The sequence below is a fragment of the Fundulus heteroclitus genome, unplaced genomic scaffold (assembly GCF_011125445.2).
Source record: "Fundulus heteroclitus isolate FHET01 unplaced genomic scaffold, MU-UCD_Fhet_4.1 scaffold_105, whole genome shotgun sequence".
Taxonomy (NCBI): Eukaryota; Metazoa; Chordata; class Actinopteri; order Cyprinodontiformes; family Fundulidae; genus Fundulus; species Fundulus heteroclitus.
The window spans coordinates 360407-386473 of NW_023396518.1; the positions used below are offsets into that span (position 1 = coordinate 360407).

At 37.1% G+C, this 26067-nt stretch overlaps 1 protein-coding gene across 1 annotated transcript in view; it reads left to right on the forward strand.

Moving 5' to 3' along the window:
* Positions 1 to 26067, forward strand: part of cps1 (carbamoyl-phosphate synthase 1, mitochondrial) — a 101245-nt gene that overhangs the window by 69177 nt on the left and 6001 nt on the right. Inside the window, exons 29-34 of the mRNA XM_036128627.1 lie at positions 2734 to 2811; positions 7908 to 8015; positions 10973 to 11062; positions 11461 to 11631; positions 23954 to 24028; positions 24198 to 24296. Coding sequence (XP_035984520.1) covers positions 2734 to 2811; positions 7908 to 8015; positions 10973 to 11062; positions 11461 to 11631; positions 23954 to 24028; positions 24198 to 24296 — 621 coding nt within the window. The remainder of the gene's footprint in view (positions 1 to 2733; positions 2812 to 7907; positions 8016 to 10972; positions 11063 to 11460; positions 11632 to 23953; positions 24029 to 24197; positions 24297 to 26067) is intronic.

The following is a 26067-nucleotide window of genomic DNA, read 5'->3' on the forward strand; positions in this document are numbered from 1 at the left end:
CAATAAACTTTCAATTTCCGAAATAGCCTTTGAGTTTGGTACTTAGTGCATGTGAAAAATATGTAAGGTCTGAAATATCAAACTTATTATCTTTTATCTTGAAGCTCTGACTTATTTCCTATGCTATGACTGTCTTTATGTCACCAGTCTTATGCACACTGTGTGTCAACATTGAGTGATGTTTTTGATCTGTGACATCATACATTTGACTTTAACCTGGCAGCAAGGTTACACAGGCTCTTTTTTATCCTAACCCACCCAATCCTTTAGCAGAAATGTATCTGCCCTTTTGTAGTGTATGACTCAATTACAAAGAGAGTGGAAACCCATCCACTGCAACCATCTATATCTTTTGGTTGCTGTCTACAGTATGCTAATGTAGTTTGGAGTAAAACACACTTGGTTTTTTTGGTTGTATTTTAGGGCAGAGACCTTAGGTAAGGAAACTTATTAATTTCCCCAAGAAAGACTTAACAGACCTGGTTATTTTAGCCGAATTTTTGCAGTAGGTGTTCTTAAATATTAGCCTATTTATACTGTATATAATTTCATAGTAATATACATGTGAGCATTCTAAAAATTAGAGTTTAAATTTCTTTTGAAGATAATATAATATAAAATATATTTAATGGAAGTACATATAAAACAATGCTAGAAAGTGAAATGTGCTTGTAGAATATGGACCTTACAGTGTGACCTTTTACTAGATTCTCCAAGTTTGTGGCAATGTAGTAACAAACAGGTTGCCAAACTGTGATAGCTCTAAACTACATAATTTATTACAGCAAAACCCTCCATTTGCCAAAAATGAAAATTCAAACTCTTTACTCTCATTTCTATTCTTTCAGTTTTTGAATATAATAAAATATATATATATTTTTTTGTCCCACAGTGGGGTCATTCCTGTGTATGTGCAGGAAAGTGAAAGGCAACTTGAGCATGCAGATATACCTAAAGGTTAAAGAAAAGGGAATTATCATGCAAAATAAATAATTTATCAGAAAAGCAAAGAGGAAAATGGTGTGGAATTATTAATAATATGACATATTCAGATAAAAATGCAATATTCAAGTTAAACTAATGTCTTTTGGAGTGCAAGGGAAGCTCCCAAAGACCTTCTTTGACTCTGTGGTGGCATCAGCCATCTTTTATGATGTGGTCTGTTGGAGCAGCAACTTATCTGTAGCTGAGAGGAAGCGGCTGGATGAGCTCATTAGGAGATGTCCTTGGATGTCCCCAGGACCCAGTGCAGGTGATAGAAAACTGAAGGACTGTAAGAAAAAAAAAACATAATTGATAGACAATGTTTTCCACCCCAAGCATGAAGCTGTTGCAGAACTGGAGAGTTCATTTAGTGACTGACTGCTGCATCCCAGATGCTCAAATATGCGCTTCTGCAAGTCGTTCCTGCCAGCTGCTGTTAGACTTTATTATCTCTAATGCTCACAACTCAGTAAGTGTTTACAACATGCAAGTGGTTGCAGGAGTTCTGATCTGATGATCGCGAATCATTTACACTGTCTCTAAGATACTAAATGATTAAGAGTTTTCTAGCAAGCTAAACAAAAAAATTAATCACTTAAGTTATAGTCATTGTCCCTGGATGAGAGTAATGACATAAAAGACACCGCTCAGCTTTTATTTTTGTCAAAAAGATGAATGACAATTTTGAGATAACTGAGAAGTATTTGGCCCTGGAGTCCCTTAAAGGGAAAACATGGGCAGAGGGATTATTTAACAATGTGTTTGGAGTCGTCAAGAGGGTCAAGCTACCTTGGAGTACACTTGCCAACATCAACATGGATGAAAAAGGTTAGGCGAACTGCAATGCATCCATCAAAGATCTCACCAGGGCACCAAGATACTTAAGTACCAACCAATCGAGGATCTTCATCTGATGCAAAGGTCTGTGCTACTGGCCTGTAACTGCTGAGGCCCATCAAATGTGTGGTATTTGGCATGGGTACCACACAGAATATATTCCATATCTGTAGGTACTTTTCCAGGTTTGGGTTCATGTGATCTTGTATCCCATGATGCCCCACTACTGAGCTATGTAGCACCTCAGGAGTCTAGAGTTGATGCCACCTGGGTCTGCAGTCTATCATACTTTCTATCTTTTGTACCTTTTAATTTTTTTCTGGAAACAGCTAATATTTTTCAGTAGTTATTTTGCTTGTATTTTTACTTTCAGTTTCTTGGGACATTTCAGTTATGTAGTACCTTTATGAAAATTATAGATGGCTTTTAGGAAACCACAGCATTCTCACTTTATTTTAAATTGGACTTTCATTGCTATGTTCACTCAGATGTTTAAAGTTGGCACAAGAAGTCGGGGCCTGTATGCAGAATCAACCTGGTTGATAACCATATTAACCTCAAAATGCCTTCACATTGGTTCTGTGTGGTGTATTTGTCAAAAAGCACAGCTGAGAAGTCTGAAACTTAAGATTTGTCTTTAGTTATGAGAACAGTAATTTGAGAACAGTACATTGGGAATATTCAAATATTCTTACAATCTTAAAAACACGAGGCACTTTTTTTAATCAGTCACTGTACGTTATTAGTTTGATTTTAAATAGTCTTGTTCAGATTTTTGCTAAATGCTGTGTTAAAAAATTGTGTCACACATCTTAATCTTGTTTTGGGAGGTCAGTACTGTCCAAATCTGTGGTTTATTTATTTATTTTGTTTCGTTAAAAAAAAAAAATCATCCTGTTGTGTTTCCTCCAGGAGCATCCAGTTGTCATCACAAAGTTCATACGTGGTGCCAGGGAGGTAGAAGTTGACGCTGTGGCTAACAGTGGCAAGGTATCAATCCTTATCATTATTCTTCGCATTGTTATTCTTCTTATTACGTGTATCTTACTATTATGCTTATTAACTACAATTAGTTTTAATATTTACCCCCTAGTTTCCCTCATCCAAACTGCAAAGCAATACGACCTCTTCTATTTGTTGTTTTGTATCTTCCACCAGGCCCTTACTCTCAGTTTTAGATCAGTCCTCAAATTTCTTATCTGATTTAGTGTGAAACACTGGCAAGGATATTATAGTAGGGGATTTTAACATTCATGTTGACACGGAATGTGATAACCTTTAATAAACAATTTAGCCTTTAATACTATCCTAGATTTAATTGGTTTTGCTCAAAAAGTGCATAAACCAACGTATTCCTGCTTTCATACTTTGGACCTTGTGCTCACATATGGCATTGATTGTGAAGAATTACCAATATATCCTCACAACCCTGTCCTATCTGACAAGTTTTCATAACCTTTGAGTTTAATTTAACTGACTTCTCCTCCCCCAAAAGAAGGTTTCATTATAATGGATCTTCATCAGATAATGCTGTATCAATCTTTAAGGAGTCTGTCCCCCTTTTAATATCCTCAGTATCACAGAAATGCCCAGCAGATGCCTTTGTTGATGGTGTGACTTTCTTTTTTACATTTGCATTAGCCAACGTAGCCTCCTTGACAAAGAAGGCGATTATTTACAGGAAGCTGGCTCCATGGTTTAATTTAGACTGCAGTCTTTGGAGCACAACGTTAGGAAATTGGAGAGAATATGGCACTCTACACATCTAGAGTAATCCTATTTGGAAAAACAGTCTACTGTTGTATAAAAAGACCTTTAGCAGAGTTAGAGCAGCATATAGTTCATCATTAATAGAGGAGAATAAAATAATCATGGGTTTCTCTTTAGTATACTCGCCAAACTTAGAGTCATAGCTGTGTTGAACCATCCATTCCCTCAACTCTCAGCATTAATGACTTCATAAATAAAATTCATTGTATTGAAAATAAAATTATTGCCATCCTTCCAAACAAGATCACCTCGTCCTCAGTACGTGAGGACGGCGTTGGAGGAATCTTTAGAACCTGATCGCTGTTTGAACTGTTTAGATGTAGTAGAGCTTTCTGAGTTATCTAAAATTTTAGCTTCATCTAAACCTTCAACTTGTATGTTTGACCCAATCACAACCAAGTTATTTAAGGAGGTATTCCCTTTGATTGATGCCCCTATTTTAGACATGATTAATCTATCCTTAGTAAATGGTTATGTACCACAGGATTTTAAAATAGCTGTTATTAAACCTTTACTTAAGAAACCATCTCTTGATCAAGATGACTTAATAAATTATAGACCTATATCTAACCTTCCATTCTTATCTAAAATTCTTGAGAAAGTATGTAAACATTTATAAATTAATGGCCTATTTGAAGAGTTTCAGTCAGGCTTCAGAGCTCATCATAGCACTGAATCAGATCTGGTGAAGGTCACTAATGATATTCTCATGGCCTCAGATAATGAACTTGTGTCTTTACTTGTCCTGTTAGATCTCAGTGCTGCATTTGATACAGTTTATCATGATATTCTCCTAGAAAGACTTTAACATACTGTAGGGATTAAGTGGAAAGCACGATCCTGGTTTAATCTTATCTGTACAGATTCCAGTTTGTTCTTGTTAAAAATAAACCTTCAAACTCTGGGGTTACTTGTGGAGTACCACAGGGTTCAGTCCTTGGACCAATTCCCTTTACTATATATATGCTTCCAACTGGTAAACTTATTAAGCAGCAATGGATTAATTTCAACTGTTATGCTGATGACACTCAGTTATATTTATCCATAAATAAAATATTAAATATAAATAAAACATATTTATTCTGATGAATCCAATCAATTACCTCAACAACAGGCATGATGACATCAAAACCTGGATGACTTTGAATTTTCTACTTTTAAATTCTGAGAAGATAGAAGTTGTAATATTTGGGCCAGAATCCTCAAAAAAATTATTAATTAATCACAGATCTGTTGTGGTGAAGAGAGAGCTGAGCCAAAAGGCGAAGCTCTTGATTTACCGGTTGATCTACGTTCCTACCCTCATCTATGGTCATGAGCTTTGGGTCGTGACCGAAAGAACGAGATCCCGGATACAAGCGGCTGAAATGAGTTTTCTCCGTAGTGTGTCTGGGCTCTACCTTAGAGATAGGGTGAGGAGCTCAGTCATCCGGGGAGGACTCAGAGTAGAGCCGCTGCTTCTCCACGTTGAGAGGAGCCAGTTGAGGTGGCTCTGGCATCTGATTAGGAAGCCTCCTGGATGCCTCCCTGGTGAGGTGTTCCGGGCACGTCCCACCGGGATGAGGCCCAGGAGAAGACCCAGGACACACTGGAGGGACTATGTCTCTCAGCTGGCCTGGGAACACCTTGGGATCCCCCCGGAGGAGCTGGCCCAAGTGGCCGGGGAGAGGGACTTCTGGGCCTCCCTACTGAAGCTCCTACCCCCACGACCCGACCCCGGATAAGTGGAAGAAAACGGACGGACGGACCTAATCTGGATGGCATTAAATTAGCCTCTTGTAATAAAGTAAAAAAACCTTGAAGATTTTCACCAGGACATGTCATTAAAATCCCACATTAAACAGGTTTCCAGGGATTCCTTTTTTAGCTCCAGAACATTTCCAAAATTAGAAATATTATGTCCAGGTGATGCTGAAAAACGATTCCTTGCATTTGTTACTTCAAGGCTTGATTATTGTAATTCTTCATTCAGGAGGTCCACAAAATGCAGTTCAAAGCCTTCAGCTGATCCAAAATGCTGCAGCAAGAGTTCTGATGAAAATTAAGAAGAGAGATCATATTTTTCTACTATTTTAGCATCCCTCATTGGCTTCCTGTTAAATCAAGAATATAATTTCAGATTCTCCTTCTAACGTATAAAGCCCTTAATAATCAAGCTCCATCATATATCAGAGCTCTGATTACCCCGTATGTTCCTAACAGAGCAATTCCCTCTCAGACTGCAGGTCTACAAGTGGTTCCTAGAGTCTCCTACAGTAGAATGGAAGGCAGATCTTTTAGTTATCAGGCTCCTCTCCTTTGGAACCAACATTTGTTCCGAGAGGACACACTGTCTACTTTTAAGACTAGGCTTAAAACTTTCCTTTTTGACTAAACTTACAATTAGAGTATATTAAGGTTATCCTGAGCTATCTCTGTGGTTATGCTGCTAAATGCTTAGGCTGCTAGAGGACATCAGGATCTATTTTTCTCACTCTGCTTAATCATCCTACTGTTCTCCAATTTGCATTGTTTATCATTTCAACTTTTAACTTTTTTTCTCTCTATCTTTTTCTCTTCATAGTAGGTACACCTGGTCTGGCGTTGCATTAGCTGTGACACCAGGGGAGGCAGATCATCCGCCATTACCCTCTAACATAGAAAAGATTCCTGGATCAATGTGTGCTTCTGTGCTTTTTTGTCTCTGCTCTGTCTTCTCCAACCCCCAGTCAGTCATGACTGATGACCATTCACACTGAGCCTGGTTCTGCTCGAGGTTTCCCTTCCTTTTAAAAGGGAGTTTTCCTCTCCGCTGCTTCTTCATGCATGCTCAGTATGAGGGAACATCAACAATGCAGATGGCTGGCCACTGTGGCTCTACGCTTCTTCAGGAGGAGGGAATGCTGCTTGTCAAGACAATGCGATCTGTTGGGTTTCCTTAGATAGTAAACGTTTTGACCAATGTGTATCATTTGATCGAATTTGACTTTGTAAAGTGTCTAGAGATGACATGTGTTGTGAATTGGTGCTATATAGATAAAATGTAATTGGATTATTAATATTATGCATCTGAATAGATGGAGATTCAGTTTGCTTGTTTTAAAATCTCTGTAGCTATTAAACATCTTCTACATGATGTAACGTAATGTTGCTCAGTGTTGCAGCTTAGAACGGGACATTATTTTTCAGACTTCTATTAGCAATTTTTCCACGTTTAGGCATTTTTTTCTTTTATAAAAGTTATTGTTATTCATCTCTGTTGCTCAACATTATTCATTCTGTCAGTATTCTTTGTTTGAGTGCAGACTAATATTGTAAAGCCTGCAGTAGACAAATAAAGTGATTGAATAACAGTGGCATAACTTTTAAATACTCCTAAAGTTCCATCTGCAGGGTAAGCTGCAGTTAGTGATTTCTCCTGAACATCCTGTCTGTTTTTCTATTGTTTAGTCGCAAAAGTCATTTCAAGGGTGTCAGTTTGTACGTGGGCTATCCAGTTCCACGGTAGATTTTCTCCCTCTGTCTTCTCTGAATACAGCTCCTCCTTTATCTTCAGTATCACATTAACAAGCCATCCTTTCAGAGAATACCAAACAGCCCCCATAACTTGTGTCTATGTGCACAGGAGAGTAAAAAAGTTGGAGATAATACGTATTAATTACAGGCTGTATCTGAAGAGTGCTAATTAATGCTGTGGTAAGCAGGAGTTCAAATGAGCTAATGACACGGCAGCTCATTTACAGACACATTCTTGCACTGAGTTGGTGGGTGATTCATATCTTTTCTCTTTTGGGTGAAACATGCAGTTACTCTTTTGATTCAAAAATTTTCAATTGCATTATTCCTTTACCAGGGTAAAAGGTAAGATAAAAGTGTGAATTCAGTTATAAAACACTGTAGCAATAAGTAAAATATAGAATATTACGATATGCTCTCTATCGGAAAGGATAAATTCGGGACACTGAGTAGATTTGGAATATTTTCTATATAAAAAATATGAGATAAGTGGAGTGCAGTGGAACACTCCTTTAGTTGGTTATGATGCTCAGCAGAAAGTACAAGATCATTTCCTTAAAATGATGTGGTGACCTTATTAAATGTGATGTTGAATCTGCTTTGCAAATGTTAACAATTTAATGTGTGTGCTGTTCATCTCATACTTTAAGTACAAACACATTCACTTCGGAGAACTGAGAAGCCTAAAGCATTTTTGTTTTGGCAATACCAAAGCTGTGAAAGTAGAGATGTATAGGCCTCTCTTTGACTTTGTATAGCTATATTTTTCCCAAGCTGATATACATTTTTTTGTCTTTTTCAACATATCCCTTTCTTTTCAGGTTCTTGTCCATGCCATAACAGAGCATGTAGAAGATGCTGGCGTACACTCAGGAGACGCCACCCTAATGCTCCCAACCCAAACTATCAGCCAGGGAGCTCTAGAAAAGGTTATTATGTCATACTTTACAATCACTTATTGTATTGCATAGTTTTGTCCCCATCACAATAGACATATCACCCCATGGCCTCCAGGACCTCCATGATGGTTATAATGTTGTAGAATCATGGCAAGTTGGAACACTTAATCTGAGTGTCTAGCTAATTGCTATTGCACCTTATAACAAAATTAATTTGTTTTCGAAATAACGGCAGAAGATTTTTCCACTTTTTATAAATGTTCAGTTTCCCGCTTTAGAAGACGACCAACATTTTTAAACTTCATGTCAGTATTTGTCAGGCTAAGGTGTCTCAGATAAACCTGTTATACGTGGGAAAAAAAGATGCCAAAAACAGCAACTTTAGTCAATCATGGTCACTGAGAAGTTATTAGGCTTTGATCTTGACAAGATAAAACACATGGAACATAGAACATGTTACACCTCTTAATAAAGCAGTTAGACAAATTTACACTCATCAATTACAATTACATCAATTACAATTACAAAAATCAATTACAAATGCATCAATCAATTACATCAATTACACATTCAGCTGGTTATCAATACATACAGGTAATCTATCACATGACAGCAAATCAGTGGATTTAGGTATCCTAACATGTTGAGGAAGAGTTTCCAAGTTGTGAAATGGATGGACTAGTTGATTTACCTGAATTTTAACCCACTACCATACTGTAAATTTACAGAAAGGGGTCTGTAAAAGAGAAAACATCAAATGAGTGTCAATTGTGTGCACAAAAAGGCCTTGTTAATGTAAAGGCCAGACAAGATTGGGCAAAGTGATTATAGAAAATGAAAAAAAAAAATGCTCAAAAATCCACTCTTTACAATCAAAGTATTTATCATATCATCTCTAAATGTGTGCCAAAACTTGGAACAGAACCTTAGGATACAATTCATTATATCTCAATAAAACTTGACAATCATTGATTTATAAAAATGTTTATTGCTTCAGAGAGTGTGTTCAAATTATGGATGTGCTGCAGAGGAGGCTCTGACTGATTGTTGAACCTAAACTGGAGGAGCAATAAGGCGTCCATCCTGGCCGTGGAACAGTGGGTCAGGGGTCTCATTTATAAAGATTACGTATGCACAAAATGGGGCCTGAAACTTGTGTACGTCACTTTCCACACAAACGTTGGGATCTATGAAAAGAAACATGACAGGGAATGTGCAGTCTTCATGGCAACTCTGACCCCTGTGATGGCGTACGCTCATTTCGGAGACGGGAAATTGACGACGCAGATGTTAAGGTGGTGAATTGCAGTCAAACTGCATCATGATTCCTCTCAGATGCTCAATTTCACTCCATATCAGACTTTAATCATAGATACACTTTATGATAACCATTTAAAACTGTTATTCATGATTGAGCTGGTGACACATAGCTTGAGCTGGTGACACATTAGTACCGTATGAGTAAAGTGTAATGGTCCAGCAGGATTATGGACCCAGCCACAATGCTCAAATTCTCTAAAAGTGGTTTCTTAAACTTGATAATTACTTAAAGTCCTCCAATGGCCTTTACTTTTGGATGTGGTGGAACGAGAGATCCAGATCATTGGTATGCAGATGACATATCTGCAGCAACTAAGTCATGCTATCATGTCTTCTGCAACCAAAATTATCTGAGGAATATTTCCAGCACCTTGCTGAATCTATCTGAGTTTTGAAGGTAAAAAGGTCTCTAATAAAAAGGTGTACCTAATAAACTGTCCCATATTCATATGTATATAGTATTTAAGGTTGTTTGGACTTTGCAAAATTTGCACAAACTCTAACTTGTGCACCTAATTTCTGCATTGTTTAAATCCTAATAGTATGTTGTATAATAATTTTGTCCATAAAAAATGTTTTGAATCTTTTTGATATATAAATGACAAAACTCATGAACTCCTGTTGTAAGCAAGCAGAGGCTGACTCATGGAAAGGGCAACTTAATCAGTGACAATTACCAGCAACACATGATCATAAAAGAGACCAACATGCTCATTTCTGTTTTTGTTTAGTTTTTACTGTAAAAATACTCTTAGCAGTACAATGTAATGCATTTGAAATTCAGACTAAAAGAGCCTGAAAAACCTTTGGAGCTATAGCTTTTTGAAAAATAACCATTTATGCTGCAGTTGCAGTTTAAAAACTCTCCACAACCATCTTGATAACTGACCACATGAGCTAATGGTGACTTAAACACCCCAAAGCTATACAGTGTGGCAGTGATCTTCCAAGGGCCAATGACCATTTTCCACCCATTACTTTTTGTAAGTCCTGCAGTTTGAGGCATAAAAGCAACTTTTCATTTAAATCCCTTTTAAAGCTTGTAGTATTTTGGGTCGTTTTCTATCCCCTACCTCCTTGTGCATCTCCTAACATTATAGTTATTGCTGATATTGCCATCTCTGTCTTTTTTTTGCATTAGGGATATTTTGCCAGTAGTATTACAAATTATGCAATATAATTCCTTCCATGGTGTATCTGCAAAAGCCCAATTAGGCAGATCAGGTCACCAAACTACAATCAGATCATGCTCAGGGCTTGATGTTTTTCAATTTAAAAAAAACAACAACTAGCATCTGAATAAGAAACATTACTGCTTGCTTGTTTTTCGTGCCCTTTCATTTACAAGGTATTCGAACATTCTGAGTGATACCAGAGGTACATGCATTTCTTAGCCACAGAAAAGCAAGGACAAAATAGGTGGGCGAAATTGTAGAACTGAATGCTTAATTTGTATTTTAAATCATAATGGGTTTAAGTCATTACATTCTCTGTATTTTATTAGGGTATCCAACCTGATTACTTTTTAACGTGTGCTTGAATCAAATTTTTTGTTTTACCAAATGTATACTCACCATTTTTGCAATTAAATTTACTACGTGATGTAAGTCTGAGAGAGAACCTCATATCTTTACTGAATATATGTTCTCCTTTTTTGCTGCTTTCAGGTTAAAATTGCCACCCGGAAAATTGCTCAAGCATTTGAAATTTCGGGGCCCTTTAACACCCAATTTCTGATTAAAGGCAACGACGTCATGGTAGGTAAAGTGTCCCCTGCTATGACCAAATGACAGATTGACATTTTCGCACCACGCGGCAGCAAATGCAATTCGCTTACAAATTGAAATCACTTCATGTTCCGAAAGATTTGTCAAGCTGGGAAGTTTTATTGATCAGTGATGCTTTCATTTTTGATGTTTCGGCTCCAGTGCACTTACATATGTATAGCATGGAAAATAAACATTCTTTAATGTCCCACAGTATGGAGATTTTGTCTGTGTCATTTGGGAAATAGGCACATTATGGTTATGAATTCATAACGCATAGCTCTTCAGATTAAGTTTATATCCTAATCTAAAGTTTGCAGAAGGCTGGAATAATTTCAAGCTTTAACTTTTTCTTATATAAGTGTTTTGTGTTGTGTTTCCCCATGTAGGTGATAGAGTGCAATCTGCGGGCATCACGATCTTTCCCTTTTGTATCGAAAACAATCGGTGTGGACTTTATCAATGTGGCAACTAAAGTGATGGTGGGAGAGCCTTTAGATGAGTCCTGCCTGCCTTCACTGGAAAATCCAATCATTCCAGTAGACTATGTTGGAATCAAGGTAAGGAGGGAATCCAAGTACAGGGGCAAATATTAATTTAATTTGTATCTATTTTGTCACATCACAACCACAGATTTTAAAGTTCAGTGTTGGGATTTCATCTGATATGTTTAATACCCATTTGACTCTGATACCCCTAAATAAAATGAAGTGCCACAATTGACCCTCAGAAGTCAACTAATTAGGCAGCGAATGTGTGCAATCTAATCTCATTATAGCTGCAGTTTTTCTGTGAAGGCCTAAGATCTCTAAGAGGGTTGTTTTAGAGAACATTTTTAAACAAACAGCTTAATGAAGATGAGGTAACACATCCAACAGGTCAGAGATATTGTTTAGGAGAAGTCTAAACAAGGGTTAGGTTAAAAAACGGTATCCTAAACTTTAAACATCCTATGGAGCTCAGTTCACTGCATCACCATACAAATAAAAGCGTATAACACAACTGCAAACCTGCCAAAATATGTCTGTGTATCGAAGCTGATAGGCCAGGCACGTAGACCATTATTTAGAGAAGTGGACTGTAGTAACTCTGGAGGATTCACAGAGATCTACAGCTCTGTTTGAAGGATCTGTTGACACGGCTATTAGCTCTTTGCGCAACAATTCTTCCTTTTATTGCAGGAGTGACATGAGAAAAGACACTTTTGAAAAGAGCTATGTAAAGTCCTGTTTTCAGTATACAAGAAGCCATTTTTGAGGAAACACAGAAAACATGTGGAAAATGGGATCTCTGGTCAGATGAGACCAAAGTTTAACTTTTTGTTAAAAAAAGGCAAAACGTATTGAATGGTGAAAAGCTAACACTGGTCATCATATTTATCACACCATCTCCACGGTAAAACATTGTGGGAGCAGTGATATCTTCTGGAAGAAAATGCTGGCCAGAGTTGTTGTGAAGATGGATAGAGCTAAATACAGGAAATTCCAGGAATAAGGCATGTTAGGGGCTGTAAAAGACCTGGGACTGGGTGGATGTTCAGCTTCCAGCAGGACATCAACTCTTAACATGCAGATCGATACAATTGGAATGATGTAGATCAATGCATATATGTTTGAATTGCAAGGTGTACCTAATTAAGTGTTGGGTAGATGTATGTGAATAATGTTTAAGGCTGTTTGGATTTTAACAAAACCACAAATAAAATTATGCACATAATTCTTGCATTTTTTTAAATTAGTTGCTATATGTTTTATAATTATTCTTTGCAGAAAAACAAATGGTTAATAAAAGTGTAATACATATTTTACTCTACATGAATTCAAAGGCTTATATGAACTCTTTGTGTAAATAGGCAAAACCCGGCTCATTATAAACCGTTAAAACCTAATTTTATTAGTCTCATTAACATTCATTCATCATAAACAAGGTACTGCATGCTTTTATCTGTTTTACCTTGAAAAAAAATCAGTTAGTGCAACATGATGCATTCGAAATTGAGACTTAAGGAGAGTCTTGAAAACCTTTGCAACTATGTCCCAATAAAACACAAGTGTTTATTGCTGCAGTTTCAGTTTATGAACCTTCGACAGCCACCTTTTTGAAATCATTGGGCTCATGGTAAATCAGGACAGAAATAAATTCAGGGTGATCCTGGAGGAAAACCTGTTAGATGCAACAAAAAAATTAAACTGGGGTGGAGTTTTATTTTCCACCAGAACAGTCATCCTAAAAATACATCCAGAGCTACAATGGGATAATTTCCCAACAAAACAAAACAAAAAACAAAGTAGTTTTCCTAATGACTCTGTCGGTATCTCAATTTAAGACAAAAAAACAACATGTGGTCACAAATAAATTGTGTGTGTTTGGAAACACCTGTAGTATTGGAGTATTTGTTTAAGGGAAATGGCTTTCTCCAATGTACCTCCTGATGGTACTAATAATTTACAGCTGAGAATGGCCCATTAACAAGTACACATTGTAGGAACAGCCTGGTTTTGTAATATCATAGTTTATGTGTTGTTCTATTTGTATCCCTGACAGACAGTACCCATCCAGCTTACCAATAGCCTTAGAAAGGCTTCTATGGTCACTCAAAATGCTCTAATTCTGCCCCTCTTTTCTTTCCAAATTGCCTGCACTACGTTTTCTTTGGCAAGCACAAGATACAGCTGTCATCAAGTCATCAAGTGTTCCTCTGCAGAGTCAGTTGCCATATTTTCAGCCACATTGTCTTTTTAGAAAGCTTTGGTGGTTTTTATAGTAGTCATAATCTTCAAGTGTCCCCTTCATGTGTCCCATTTGTCTCTGTTTTTGACCTAAGTGGCTGTTATTCAAATGGCAAGAGGGATGTTGACCACTGTGCTTATCTAAAGTATGCAAGTTTTGTTCTGTTGCTACGCTCTGCAAAAGAAGCTGTTTAGGCTTTGAGCATTTATGCCCTTGATTAGGACCCAAGCTTCCATGTAATGCCTTAAATATGCTATTCAGATCAATGGGTAACTTGTGTTTCACGGTACTGAATATGGAACAATGTCATTATAGTCAAAATACAGAAATACATTTTTAAATTACTTAAATAAATAACAAACTTAGTATGTTTATCACAGCATCATGGATACCAAGGAATCCACCAGATAGGTCATTAATAGAGTATTGGAGAAGTAGGTTTGGGTTATAAAACAACTTGAAGCTTCAATCATCCACACAGGAGTTAAAACAAATGTCTATTGCGACAAAAAGGGCAAATTGGAGACTGATCGGCAACAGAAGAAGACCAGAGTAAATCGGGAAAGTTTGCAGGGGGCTCTGTGCTGCCCTGCTCTGACTCTTTATTGTCAGAGCAGAGCGTCAGAGCATCAGCCTCCTCAAAAAATGAAAGGGGGAGGGACTCTGTCTTTTCCCTATCACAATTGCAATCTGTGGGAGTTTCAGTCTGGCACAAACCCAAGCGATCTGAACTAGCCACATGAAAGGCATAGTTTGTTTTTATCAAGCGCGACCCAAACAGTCCGGGCTACCGGGAATATTCCCGATGCACCCGATGGCCCGTCTGCTTCTACCGCGTTTTTCCTCTTCTCCCATGTGCGTGCACAACACCGGTGTCATTTGATCTTGTCGCCAGAGAGGGCAGACATCAGCAAGAATCCTGGAACTTGTGCAATGCTTACCTGACTCCGCCAGATAGATTTGCTCCGCATATCCATCTGGAAACCTTCCGTTGAAGTAATTTTGGGAAGGGGCGAAAATACTGGTTAGCTGATTGGCCTATGTTGGTGATAGACGGGCCAAATGAACCAATCAGATTCGTCGTCGCTCTGTTACGAGCGACGACGAAAACACAACCACAAGCCAAGCTACTCTTGCTGCTGCAGGTAAAGGCTCGTTAGCTCAGCAAAGAAATACTCTGTAATTCCGATAAAACTTGCTCGATAGCCACGCTAACGCTAGTTTCATCGGCTGAAGCCGCCATGTTGTTTAGACTGAACTGTCGCGCTTCCCGTTGCGTCACACCTCAACCCGCCTCTGATTGGACGTTCGTTTGGTGAACGGCTCCAAATTTTCTTCAACGGAGAGTAGCCAGACTGATCTGCGAGTGAAACCTTGAAAGCTCGCGAGATCAGGATGGTCTCACGAGGCTAGTGCAATGCACCTTTTAATTAGAAAAGCAATAAAAGACCCCATGGTAACTCTGGTGGATCTGCAGAGATCGAAAGTTCTGGTGAGATAATCTGTCAACAAGATGGCTATGAGTCCTAAACTCCAAAAATATATATTTGTTTAAGAATGGTGAAAATAAAGTCATAAAAAATCCCCTTTGTTACAAACCAACTAGTGGACACTAGCAAATATGGTAAAAAAGGAACATTGGTCCGGGCGGAATGAAATATAACTATTTTTGCATACATGGAAAATGCATTGTGTTTTTGAAGATTAACATTGCACCCTATCCTTAACACAACGTTGTTTCAGTGGAACCTGGTAATGGCAGCATTACTCTTTGGAGATTTTTTTTCAGCAAGCACAAACTAGCTGGTCAGGTGCAGATTCACCTTTCAGCAGGACAATCATCACAAATAGCCAATAATTGGAATAGTTTAGATCTATTTAGATCAAAACCTTTTTTGCTGTAAACCTCAGGACTTCTTGTTGTACTGCTTTATAAACCCTTGTCACAAACTGCTTGTGTAAAAAGTTAAATTAAATTGACTTAAAAGTCTTTATAACTATTTATCTGAACTGCTGTTAGCTTGGAGTATACTGTGGATTGGCTGGACAGTACTACATATAATTATGTATACAGTACATGTATGATGTGTTAATGAATATCGTATGTTCCACTAAAACAGCTTCCACTGGATCACACAAAAGACTACTGTTACACACTGCTAATTACTGCTAAACCCCTCTCCATAGGTCTGATGACGGGAGAAGCAGGTACATTTTTCTCTCTGAATGGGAGTCTTACACTGCTTTGGTATGAGAGAGATTACTTCTCCCTAGCTGCTCTAAAGCATTTTTATTTCCATCAAAAATAATTTCTTAGTCTAATTACAACAGAGCTGCTGTAACAATGGTTGTAGTTTGGAACCAATCATGCAGGTACATTCGCTCACTCTTCCCCACCACCATAAGTTTTTAATTTCCATTCTGCACATTGGTGAGGAATATTAATAGAGACTGCAAATTCTCTAGGTGAATGGCAAAAAAAAAACTTCTAGAGTTTACATGAAGTCATTGATACATACTTTATACCCTCAACCAATAAACACTTTGCAGGAAACCCTGCCACAGTGTGTTGCAGCTGGTAAACAAAACAACGCTAATTTATTTTTTACCGCTAAGCACATTATAAGCGCTGTATCATCAGGCAGGTACTGTAAACACTGTATTGTCTCCATTATAAGTAGCCCGATGTGTGTTTCATCAATATTTCATCTCTAACAGCCTTCATCCTTACTATATAATCTCAAGGCACAAGTTATTGGCAAAAAGAGAGATCATTCTCATTTTTCTGTCTCATTCCCTTATAACCTCTGTTGCTGTTGTTGCCCATTTTCTCTTACTCTGACGTTGCCTTGGATGAAGCATAATTTCTTTTCATTTTTACTAACAAGTCCCTGTTGTGTAATTGCTATCGTCATACACTATACCAATTAATAGGAGCAGTATTGGGGTTTGCTTTTTAATACTAAGAAGAGAAATGACATGAAAACACCATTCAAATATGAGAGAGTTTATATGCGCTCTTGGGTGCTGTGGTGAAGAAAAAATACCTTTGGAAGGCTGAATGATTTGTTCTTCTGAACATAGTCATTCAAACTCAAAAGAAAAGTGCATGTTAAAAACCTAAGCTGGACTTGGATTTCTTTTAAAAAAAAACTGTCTTTGCATACTGTTGCTTTTGTTTCTCTCCCATTTTTCATTACTTATTCATTTCCCCCCGAATAAACACACAATGTAGGTTTAAATGGTATTAAGGCATTTCACACTGGTCATTCATCTTTGAATACCCATTGTTTAAAGTAATTTTCTGTAAACTATTCAATATGTAAGAAACTGTGGTTATGTGACTTCATTCAATCACATCTTATACTAACATTATTCTATATATACTATATCAGTCAGTCCAAATGGGGACCACGACCACAAGAAATGGAAATAAATGGGTATTTTCACTTGCATTTTAGACTTTACACTTTTTATGTAAGCAAAAGCCCAAAAGGGACAATAGCATTAATAATTATAATATAAAATACATTTAATCTAAAAACTTATTTCAGAGCACTGAATGACACTGCACAGAATGGATGGATGGATGGATGGATGGATGGATGGATGGATGGATGGATGTGTTTTGAGTGTAGACTATAGTGGTAGAGGGTGTTGGAATTGCATATGTCTGGGGAAAGAGAATTCCAGAGTTTGGGAGTAGAGCAGGAAAACGCTCTGCTCCCCATGGTGCTGAGGCAGGAAGGAGGATTAATGAAGTGATAGGAAGAGGAGGATCTAACCCCCAGATTCCACATCCTCTGCTCCTGTACTTGTCCGCTCCATTGCACGTCCATGAGTCCATGAAAAGCAATGCCTGCTGCATCCGCTGTTACTCCTTCTTGCTCCACTCTGAGTTCCTTGGAGCTCGAGGAGAGCATGCACAAGAGGTACGAGTTGTTGGTGCGCCTTATAATCGGGTGCGGTTTATGATCCAAAAAATACGGTATATTGATAGACATTTCAACCCACACTTCACCATTTTATAGGAATGTCAGTAGCAAATAGTGGGCTATTTCTCTCTGGCTGGAGCCCGATGGACTGTAACGGAACAGAAAATAGACTTGTTCCGTATTTTGCGGGGAAGGATGGAGAGCTTGTTCGATGACGGTGGTGTTCGGAGCAGTCACAGAGAATGTGGAATGGTTCTCACTCATTAAAAATACAACGTAGTTGCTCTATCGGACGGACGTGCATGTACATGAACAGAACAGAACGGTCACAGAGGATGTGGAATTTGGGGGTAAGGGTGCAGAATGGAGTGGAATGTGAAGGAGACCAGATAAGTAGGGGGGGCAGGGGTGGGGGGAAGGACAAGGTTGTGCTTGGCCTTGAATGTGTACAGAAGGATTTTGAGTATACTTCTACATTGAACAGGGATCCAGTGGAGTTGCTGTAGGACTGGGGTGATGTGATGAAATAAGGGGGTTTTGATAACGATGCGAGCAGCTGAGTTTTGAACAACTGGTACCTTACTGAGGAAGGCCAAAGGAAAGTGAGTTCAGAAGAAAAAATAGGCAGACAGGTGTTATTTATGTGTGAGGTAAAGGATAGAGTGCTATCTAGGATGACACCCAGACTCTTAACCTGAGGTGAGGAGGAGCATATAGGACTGTCAAGTGAAAGGGAGAAACTTTCAGCTTTGGATAATATAGATTTGGTTCCTACAAGGAGGATTTCTGTTTTATCACTGTTCCGTTTAAGGAAGTTGTAGGTAAACTAGGATTATATTTTGGATAGGCAGGAGGTAAGCGAAAAAGGTGGGAGTATTTAACTTGACTTATATGAAAGATAGAGCTGGATGCTATTTGCATAAGAGTAAAAAATGGATGTTGAATGGCCGAAATATGTTGTCCATGGGAAGAATGTAAATAAAAACAGTAAAAGTCTCAGGACAGAGCTTTAGAGCATGCCGGTTGAGACGGGATGGATGGGGACCAAAGGAGGTAAATTAAATGAACTGAGCCAGTAAGAATTAAACTAATCATAAGGCTATGACTAGGCTGTATTGTTAAGCCTAAAATTATTTATAAAAATTTTGATTATTGTTTTTATTCGGTCCTTACTTCTAACTTGACATAAGTCAGGCATCTCTCAAAAGGCAATACAGCAATGTAAAAGAAATATTATCTTTGATTAAATATTTATCTATTTTTTAATACATTTTAGTAAAATGGTATGCCAGAAAGTGTTTATTCCCTTCTCAAGAAATATTGGAGAAACGTTTATCAGAATTAAAGCAACCTAACCCTAATTTCTGACTAGCCTTTTGTGTGTTCCCACTGGTATTTAGATTTTTTACCTTTTATGGTTTGACGGCCTCCTTTCCATCACCTTAATCTTTGGCTTCCTATATAGAGTTTCTATCATATACCAGTGGGAAATCTATGGGCCACTCTACAACATTAACATTAACCAATCAGAAAAAAATAAACTGTTTTGATCAAATTAAAAAGGTTATATGAAATCTAGACCTTTTCAGGGTGTACCCTGCTTCTTGCCTAATAACCGCTGGATGGATGGACTTTAAACCTTTAAAAACAAATGTGGGCTTGTCTGTTATAATTTTAGGGGTTCAAAATTTTCATAATTTTCACACACGTACAAACCATACACTGGGGGGAGGAGGTCAGGTGTATGCTTTAAAATGGTGACCTTTTTTTATAATTCTTGGTATTGTAGCACATTTTGCTGTTCTGGCATATTGCAAACTTGTCATCATGAGGCTGAAATAGCAATGCTAGGTAAGGCAAATTGATTTCTATGGCACGTTTCAGTACAAGGACAACCTAAAGTGCTTAGGACAATACAAAGTGCTACGCAGCTCAGTCTGTGCAGTTCTGTGCAAGCAAGTATCGGAGGTGCAGAATACTGTCAGTTCTTATCACCCAGAGGTGATGTCAGCCGGTACTGAGCCACTAAAAGAATTCATCATCACACTACTGGTGCTGTGCGAAATTCGGTTCCCCTGAACTATTTTGTTCCCCAGACATCTTTAGGTTTAGGTGCAAGTCATGTGAGGTTAGGGCTAGAAGGCTGCAGGCTGGTGAGGGGGACTCACAACAGCGCTTAAAAAACACTGTTGTACGAGCAGGTGGAAAATTCTTTGCACAACACCGGGAAGGGAGGATAGTGGCAGCCTGCTGTAAAGCCCTCATTCAGAACCAGTCTCGGCTGCAGTTTGGGTCAGAAAATAGATCCTCTAACAATATACAGTCAAACATGACTTAATCTGTTTATGAATTGCTTTTTCACTCATTCTAAATTGTTTCTGAAATGTCCAACCATGCTCTCTTTTGGAGCCCCTGCACTCCATTCGGAGCCCAGGGCTATATATTCTTATATTTGCATTTTCTCTTATTTTTGTTTTTGGTTTTAAACTACAATGTATATCTTTACTTTTTTTTTTTTTTTGTTCTAGAAAATGATGATCAAACCACTCTTTCCTGTAACAGAGAAGATTTATTTATTTTTTTCATGTTCTGGCTTGTTCTGATATTCTTTTTTTATTAATGTGCAATGACAATAACTTTACCTAACAATAGCACTAATGTAAATAGGTTCTATATCTCAGTTATAATGTAAACCACCCCTTATCAAATAAATAGAATGGAATAAAATAAATGCTCACCAAGAAATAATTTAAAGTGAATTTAAAGCCTACATGACATTTGAGTACATATATATATATATATATATATATATATATATATATATATATATATATATATATATATATATATATATATATATATATATAATATAAAATACTGTTATAATAAGAATAGGATTGAAATGTCATGCAATACCATCACCAATTTGATTAGTACAAATGTAAGCATAGGACATTTTCATTTAGCTGCGACTATTGAGAGACTTAAACTGGTACCACTCCCACCTCCAACATGGTGCACTGTTATTGAACAACAATGCTCTGTTCATTAGCACATCTGGTGTCCCATGATAACATTGTGCATGCTTTTAAGCCTCTCGGTAATGCCCAGGAGAGGGCAGTCAGCATGGAATTGGGGAATTAGGAAGTCCTGCTTATATGTGCTGCTGTGTTTGGATGTTTTAGTTAAAAGGGCTCGATTATTGTGGCAGAAAAACATGTAATTTCATAAGCACATATTAAATATGTTACCGAAGGACAAACCGCCTTAAAAGTAGGAAAGCTTTTGCAAGCTAGTATGTTTTATCTTACAGGTGCAAGTGACTGTATTCTCTAACGGCTCCTTAGGCTTTGGTTGTTGCTTGCTTTGTGCCTTTGCACTTTCACCTCATTTTCACTGAAGGTTTCTTTTTTTTTGTTTTTTTTTTTGTTTTAATGAGTGAGATCAACCTCCTGTAAATTTGATTCCGGGGATTTTGTGTTGGGTGGGTAAAATCAGCTAGAAAGTATGGTTGCATGTGTCTTTTTGTCGCTCACTTTCACTTGCATCTGCTTTCAAGCGTTAAAAGAAGGTTTGCTCTCATTGTTATTCCCTCTGTACATGTTCATCCCCCTGTTTCATTTTCTTTCTTGGTTACACCCCTGTCTGTCTCTGACTTTTTAAACAAAGGCATGATAAGCTGCTCTGGTTCCCTGTGTGCATTCCCTTTGCTTTTCTTCGCCTCTTCTTACATTAGCATGCCAACATTACATTTACTGATTAGATAGCCTTCTTCAAGGATGAATCTCCCCCAGTGGCCCTTGCTTGTGTGTGTGTGTGTGTGTGTGTGTGTGTGTGTGTGTGTGTGTGTGTGTGTGTGTGTGTGTGTGTGTGTGTGTGTGTGTGTGTGTGTGTGTGTGAATGGACACCTAAGTCACACAACATCACACAACCTCTTGCTCTTCTCAAGGTAATAAGCGTTCTGCAATTCTTAAATGGAGCAATAAGAATGGCTTCCCAAATGACATTCGACTTTTCCTACTTTTTGTTTAACATAATAGCGTGAGGATTCCATCGTTTATTCATGTTTCTGCACTTTTCTGTTCCCCTTCTGATCTTATCATCTATTTTCACAATTGTATCTTCTTTCTTTCCTTCTCTTTGTGTCTCTATCTCGTCCCGTGTCCCCTTTCCTTTTCAGTCTCTTTTTAATTATCCCTATTATTTCATTGTCCTTATCACTCATTCTCTTTGCTTGCTTTGTTTCAATCATCCTATGGCAGGCATTTCCCATCACTGTTTTTTGCCTTCTTTTAAATGCTAGGTCCAAATTTACTTTCTGTTCTACCAAACTTTTAAATTCAAATTTACGTAGAGTTTAAACACTTTTTAGCTCTGAACTTTTGGCAGGCACTATCCTGAAAAATAAATTGATCTGATCTGTAACAATAAGTTATCCAAGATCATCCAATATCCAGAAATAATCCAGAAATCCAGAAAGTGTTGTCTCCCCCAGGTTGACGTAATGAGTAGTTAACCAGAAAGAAATATACCAGAAGCACAGATACATCAATCCAAATTGTACAATAACCGTTTCATTGCACATTGGATTGGAATGTAAATGTTTTGACTGATGAATTATTTGACTGCACTTTTAAACATTTTTGTGGACTTTTTCATTCAAATTGTATTGTTCCATCACTGGTGGTGTTATCATTTTCAAAAGTTGATGTGTAATGCATTTAGTGTTTTTTTTTTTGTCCAGGTAATCCTTGCAAATGGGATGCAAAACTGATGTGAAACCATCCAATGATTCTATTTGTATAGTTTTTGATGGTGATTTTTATGATCCAGAAGCTATAATCCAAAATGTGTTGACCTTAAAGGTTTTTTTCCACTTCAGACCAACTATTCAGTCATTAATAGAATTCTATCCATGTGGCCCTGCTCCTTGATCCTAATTCATGCTTTTTATTATATATATATATTTTTGCCAACATAAATTCTTACTTTTTTATACTTTTTAAAATGTGATGACAGGATCCTTTATATAATCGCTATTTTTTAGTAGATGTGCCAAACAAAAAAAGTTCAGCACAAACTAAACTCCTATGTGAAAAAAAAAAAAAAAAAACATTGCCTATTCCTTGTGGATTTCTTTAGTTATGATGTTGGCCACACCCATGTCACCGGTTCAGATAATGCAGGTTTTATTGTAACAACCACCTAGGTGTCTCATTAAAACATCAAATAGTTGTATCCATCTCTGGAGTGCATCAATCCCACTAAAGTTTTCATTACCTTATGCTTCAAACCAAAAACTAAACCATGGTGACATTTTAGTTTTTCTGATTAAGGTTCATCTTATATTTAGGCTTTATTTAACCTGTGTTCCAGCAGTCGACTTAACAATTAAAATTATCTGTTTACTCTCTGTAAAGTCCCTGACCCTGTTGCTAAATACTGCTACTCAGACATATTGTTCACAATTCAAGTTCTTCATCCTGACTTTTGACCTTTTTGTATAAGTCCCACATGTAGCTAGCATAGCTCTGATATACATACACTATCTGACATGAAATCTTTTTGGTGCAGAACAGCCTAATGTATTTTTATGAAGTTGATGCTCAAATAAGAACAATTGTTACATTCAACCCTTTTGTCAGCTTTGAAGGATTGTTGCTTAATGGAAAATGCAGATGTCTTTGCCTCTTCATTCTTCTGTAACAATATATATTGGACATTTCAACTAACTGTTTCTTTCTTTTTGTATAAACCAGTTGTAGAGTGTTCTAACCTAGAGATCATTGAATAAATATTAGGCCTAGTCGTTTTGCCCATTTGACATGAGTCCTGACACTCACACATTAGAAGCCGCTCCAAAGGAGACAGATACCCATCATGACACTTTTAAAGTTAAATTCTTACAACACTACACACTTCAATATCTAGCAATTGGCACAGCCATTGACAAGTACAATGAATAGATAATTGTGAGCAAGGACATAAAAGGCAATTATTATGTTTTTTATTTCTGAATTGTATATTGTCAGAATAAAAATCTTGCAAAACTGCATTTATACTGCTATCCTGTGGAAGTAGTCCTGTGGACCTAACCTTTTTTTTATAACTGCACAACCAGCTAAAAATGACATATTTCAAAAGCAGCAATCAAGTATACTGGCACACATGCTGGGACATCCCATTTCTTCAAATTAAATGTGTCTGCTTTCTCCAGGCGCCAATGTTCTCTTGGCCGCGACTGAGGGATGCTGACCCTGTCCTTCGCTGTGAGATGGCTTCCACTGGAGAAGTAAGCAAGCTGCAATTATGCAACCTGAGTCTATTGTTATTCTGTTTTCGAAAAAAAAAACAAAAAACAATAAAAACTCTTTGTTTCTCATTGCCAGAACAGATAAAAATAATCAATAATATAACAAGAATGACTGTTTTGAAATGTTTCCATTTCTGTCATTATTTAGGTAGCTTGTTTTGGACCAAACATTTATTCAGCCTTTCTGAAGGCCATCCTCTCTACAGGATTTAAACTTCCACAGAAGGGCATCCTGATTGGAATTCAGGTAACAACACAGCTACCTACAGGTCTACATTCCTCCTGTTTTGTTCTCTTCTTGGTGTTTCCTGGCCACAAGACATTAAAATAAAAGTGCAGAATAAACAGTCCAAATCTGTGCTAGCTCCACATTCCTCCATTTTTATATATATATATATATATATATATATATATATATATATATATATATATATATATATATATATATATATATATATATATATGTATGTATATGTATATATATATATGTATGTATATATATATATGTATGTATATATGTATATATATATATGTATGTATATATGTATATATATGTATATATGTATATATATATATGTATGTATGTATGTATATGTATATATATATATATATGTATATATGTATATATATATATAAATCCCACTGAGATACACTATAAAACTGTTCAAAGATCTAAGGTGAATACAAAGGATCAACTTAAGTATGAAAACAATTTTTTTGAGAGAATTTTATTTTTATTTTTAAGATATAATCCCGAAGGCTAATAGATCAGACACTGCAGAAGGCCTACGACTACCAATATATAAAAACAGATTTTAGAGAATGGATTAAAAAAAAAACACTGTGTTGTGTGCAATTGACAGCTAATGGACAGCATGCCACAATTACTCAATACAGTTTTGTAAAGACCTTAAATTCCTGAAATTGAGAAACTTACAAACTTCTTTATTTAAAGCAAAAACATTTTTTTTATTTCTTTGATAAATATTGAAAGACAATAATGTATTATGAGGGATGGGGAGTGACTGTGCCTCAGTGGGGAGCGTAGTCGTCTTGCAATTGGGAGGTTGTGGGTTTAAATGCATCTTCCACTTGTGACCCTAGGCAAGGCACTTAACCCCAAGGAACCAATCTGTGCAGTGGCATATGAATGGAAATGTGAATGTGGCTCTAGTGTGAAGCTATTTGAGTGGTTACTATGACTGGAAAAGCACTATATAAGTTCAGTCCTTTTATATATTAAAAAAATATCTCAAAATAATTGATTCTAAAAAAACATTATTCAAAAATACTCATTCACATTTGCCTAAATTATCGCTCTTCTTCCGACCACACCAATACAATACAGGTAGCACCCTTACAAATCGCTCATCTCAACAGTGATCAGCTGCTGGTACAACGAGAAAACATATGCCTTTCTCTTAATTGATAAGACAAACATTCAAAATAACTTTCCTTATGAGACAGATGAACAAAAAACCAAAAACAAATTGCTGAACGATGCTAGGCCTACTTGCTAAGCTAATTATACATCCCAACGCTTCAGCACCGATGTTTGATAGCAATGTAAAAAGGTCATTAAAGCTTCTATGTCTGCAACAGCAAAGTAGTAAACCACCTGCAGTGACACCTAGTGTTCGCATATGCAAACTGCAGGTTGCAACCAAAATACAAGAAAAAGAGTGACAATTTAATTTGGGCCAAATGCGGAATGTCCCAGCTAATATGGGAGAGTTGACAACCCTATAGATGTGCTTCGTCTCCGTTCTGTGGTACAAATCCAGACAGGGAAATGTTAATCAGGTTATGGCTTAGCAGCACTATGTTAATTTAGAATTGACCTACCAATTTACTATAGCCATAATTACATGACATGAAAATGCACAAACACTATTTTGAAATGTTTAAATAGATCCTTCTATATAGCAGAATATATTGCAAGTCAAAAAAGTTTGTTCCATTAAAAATCCAAAAATCAGTAAATGGTTACTAATGTTTAATTGTAGTGCAAAGAGATG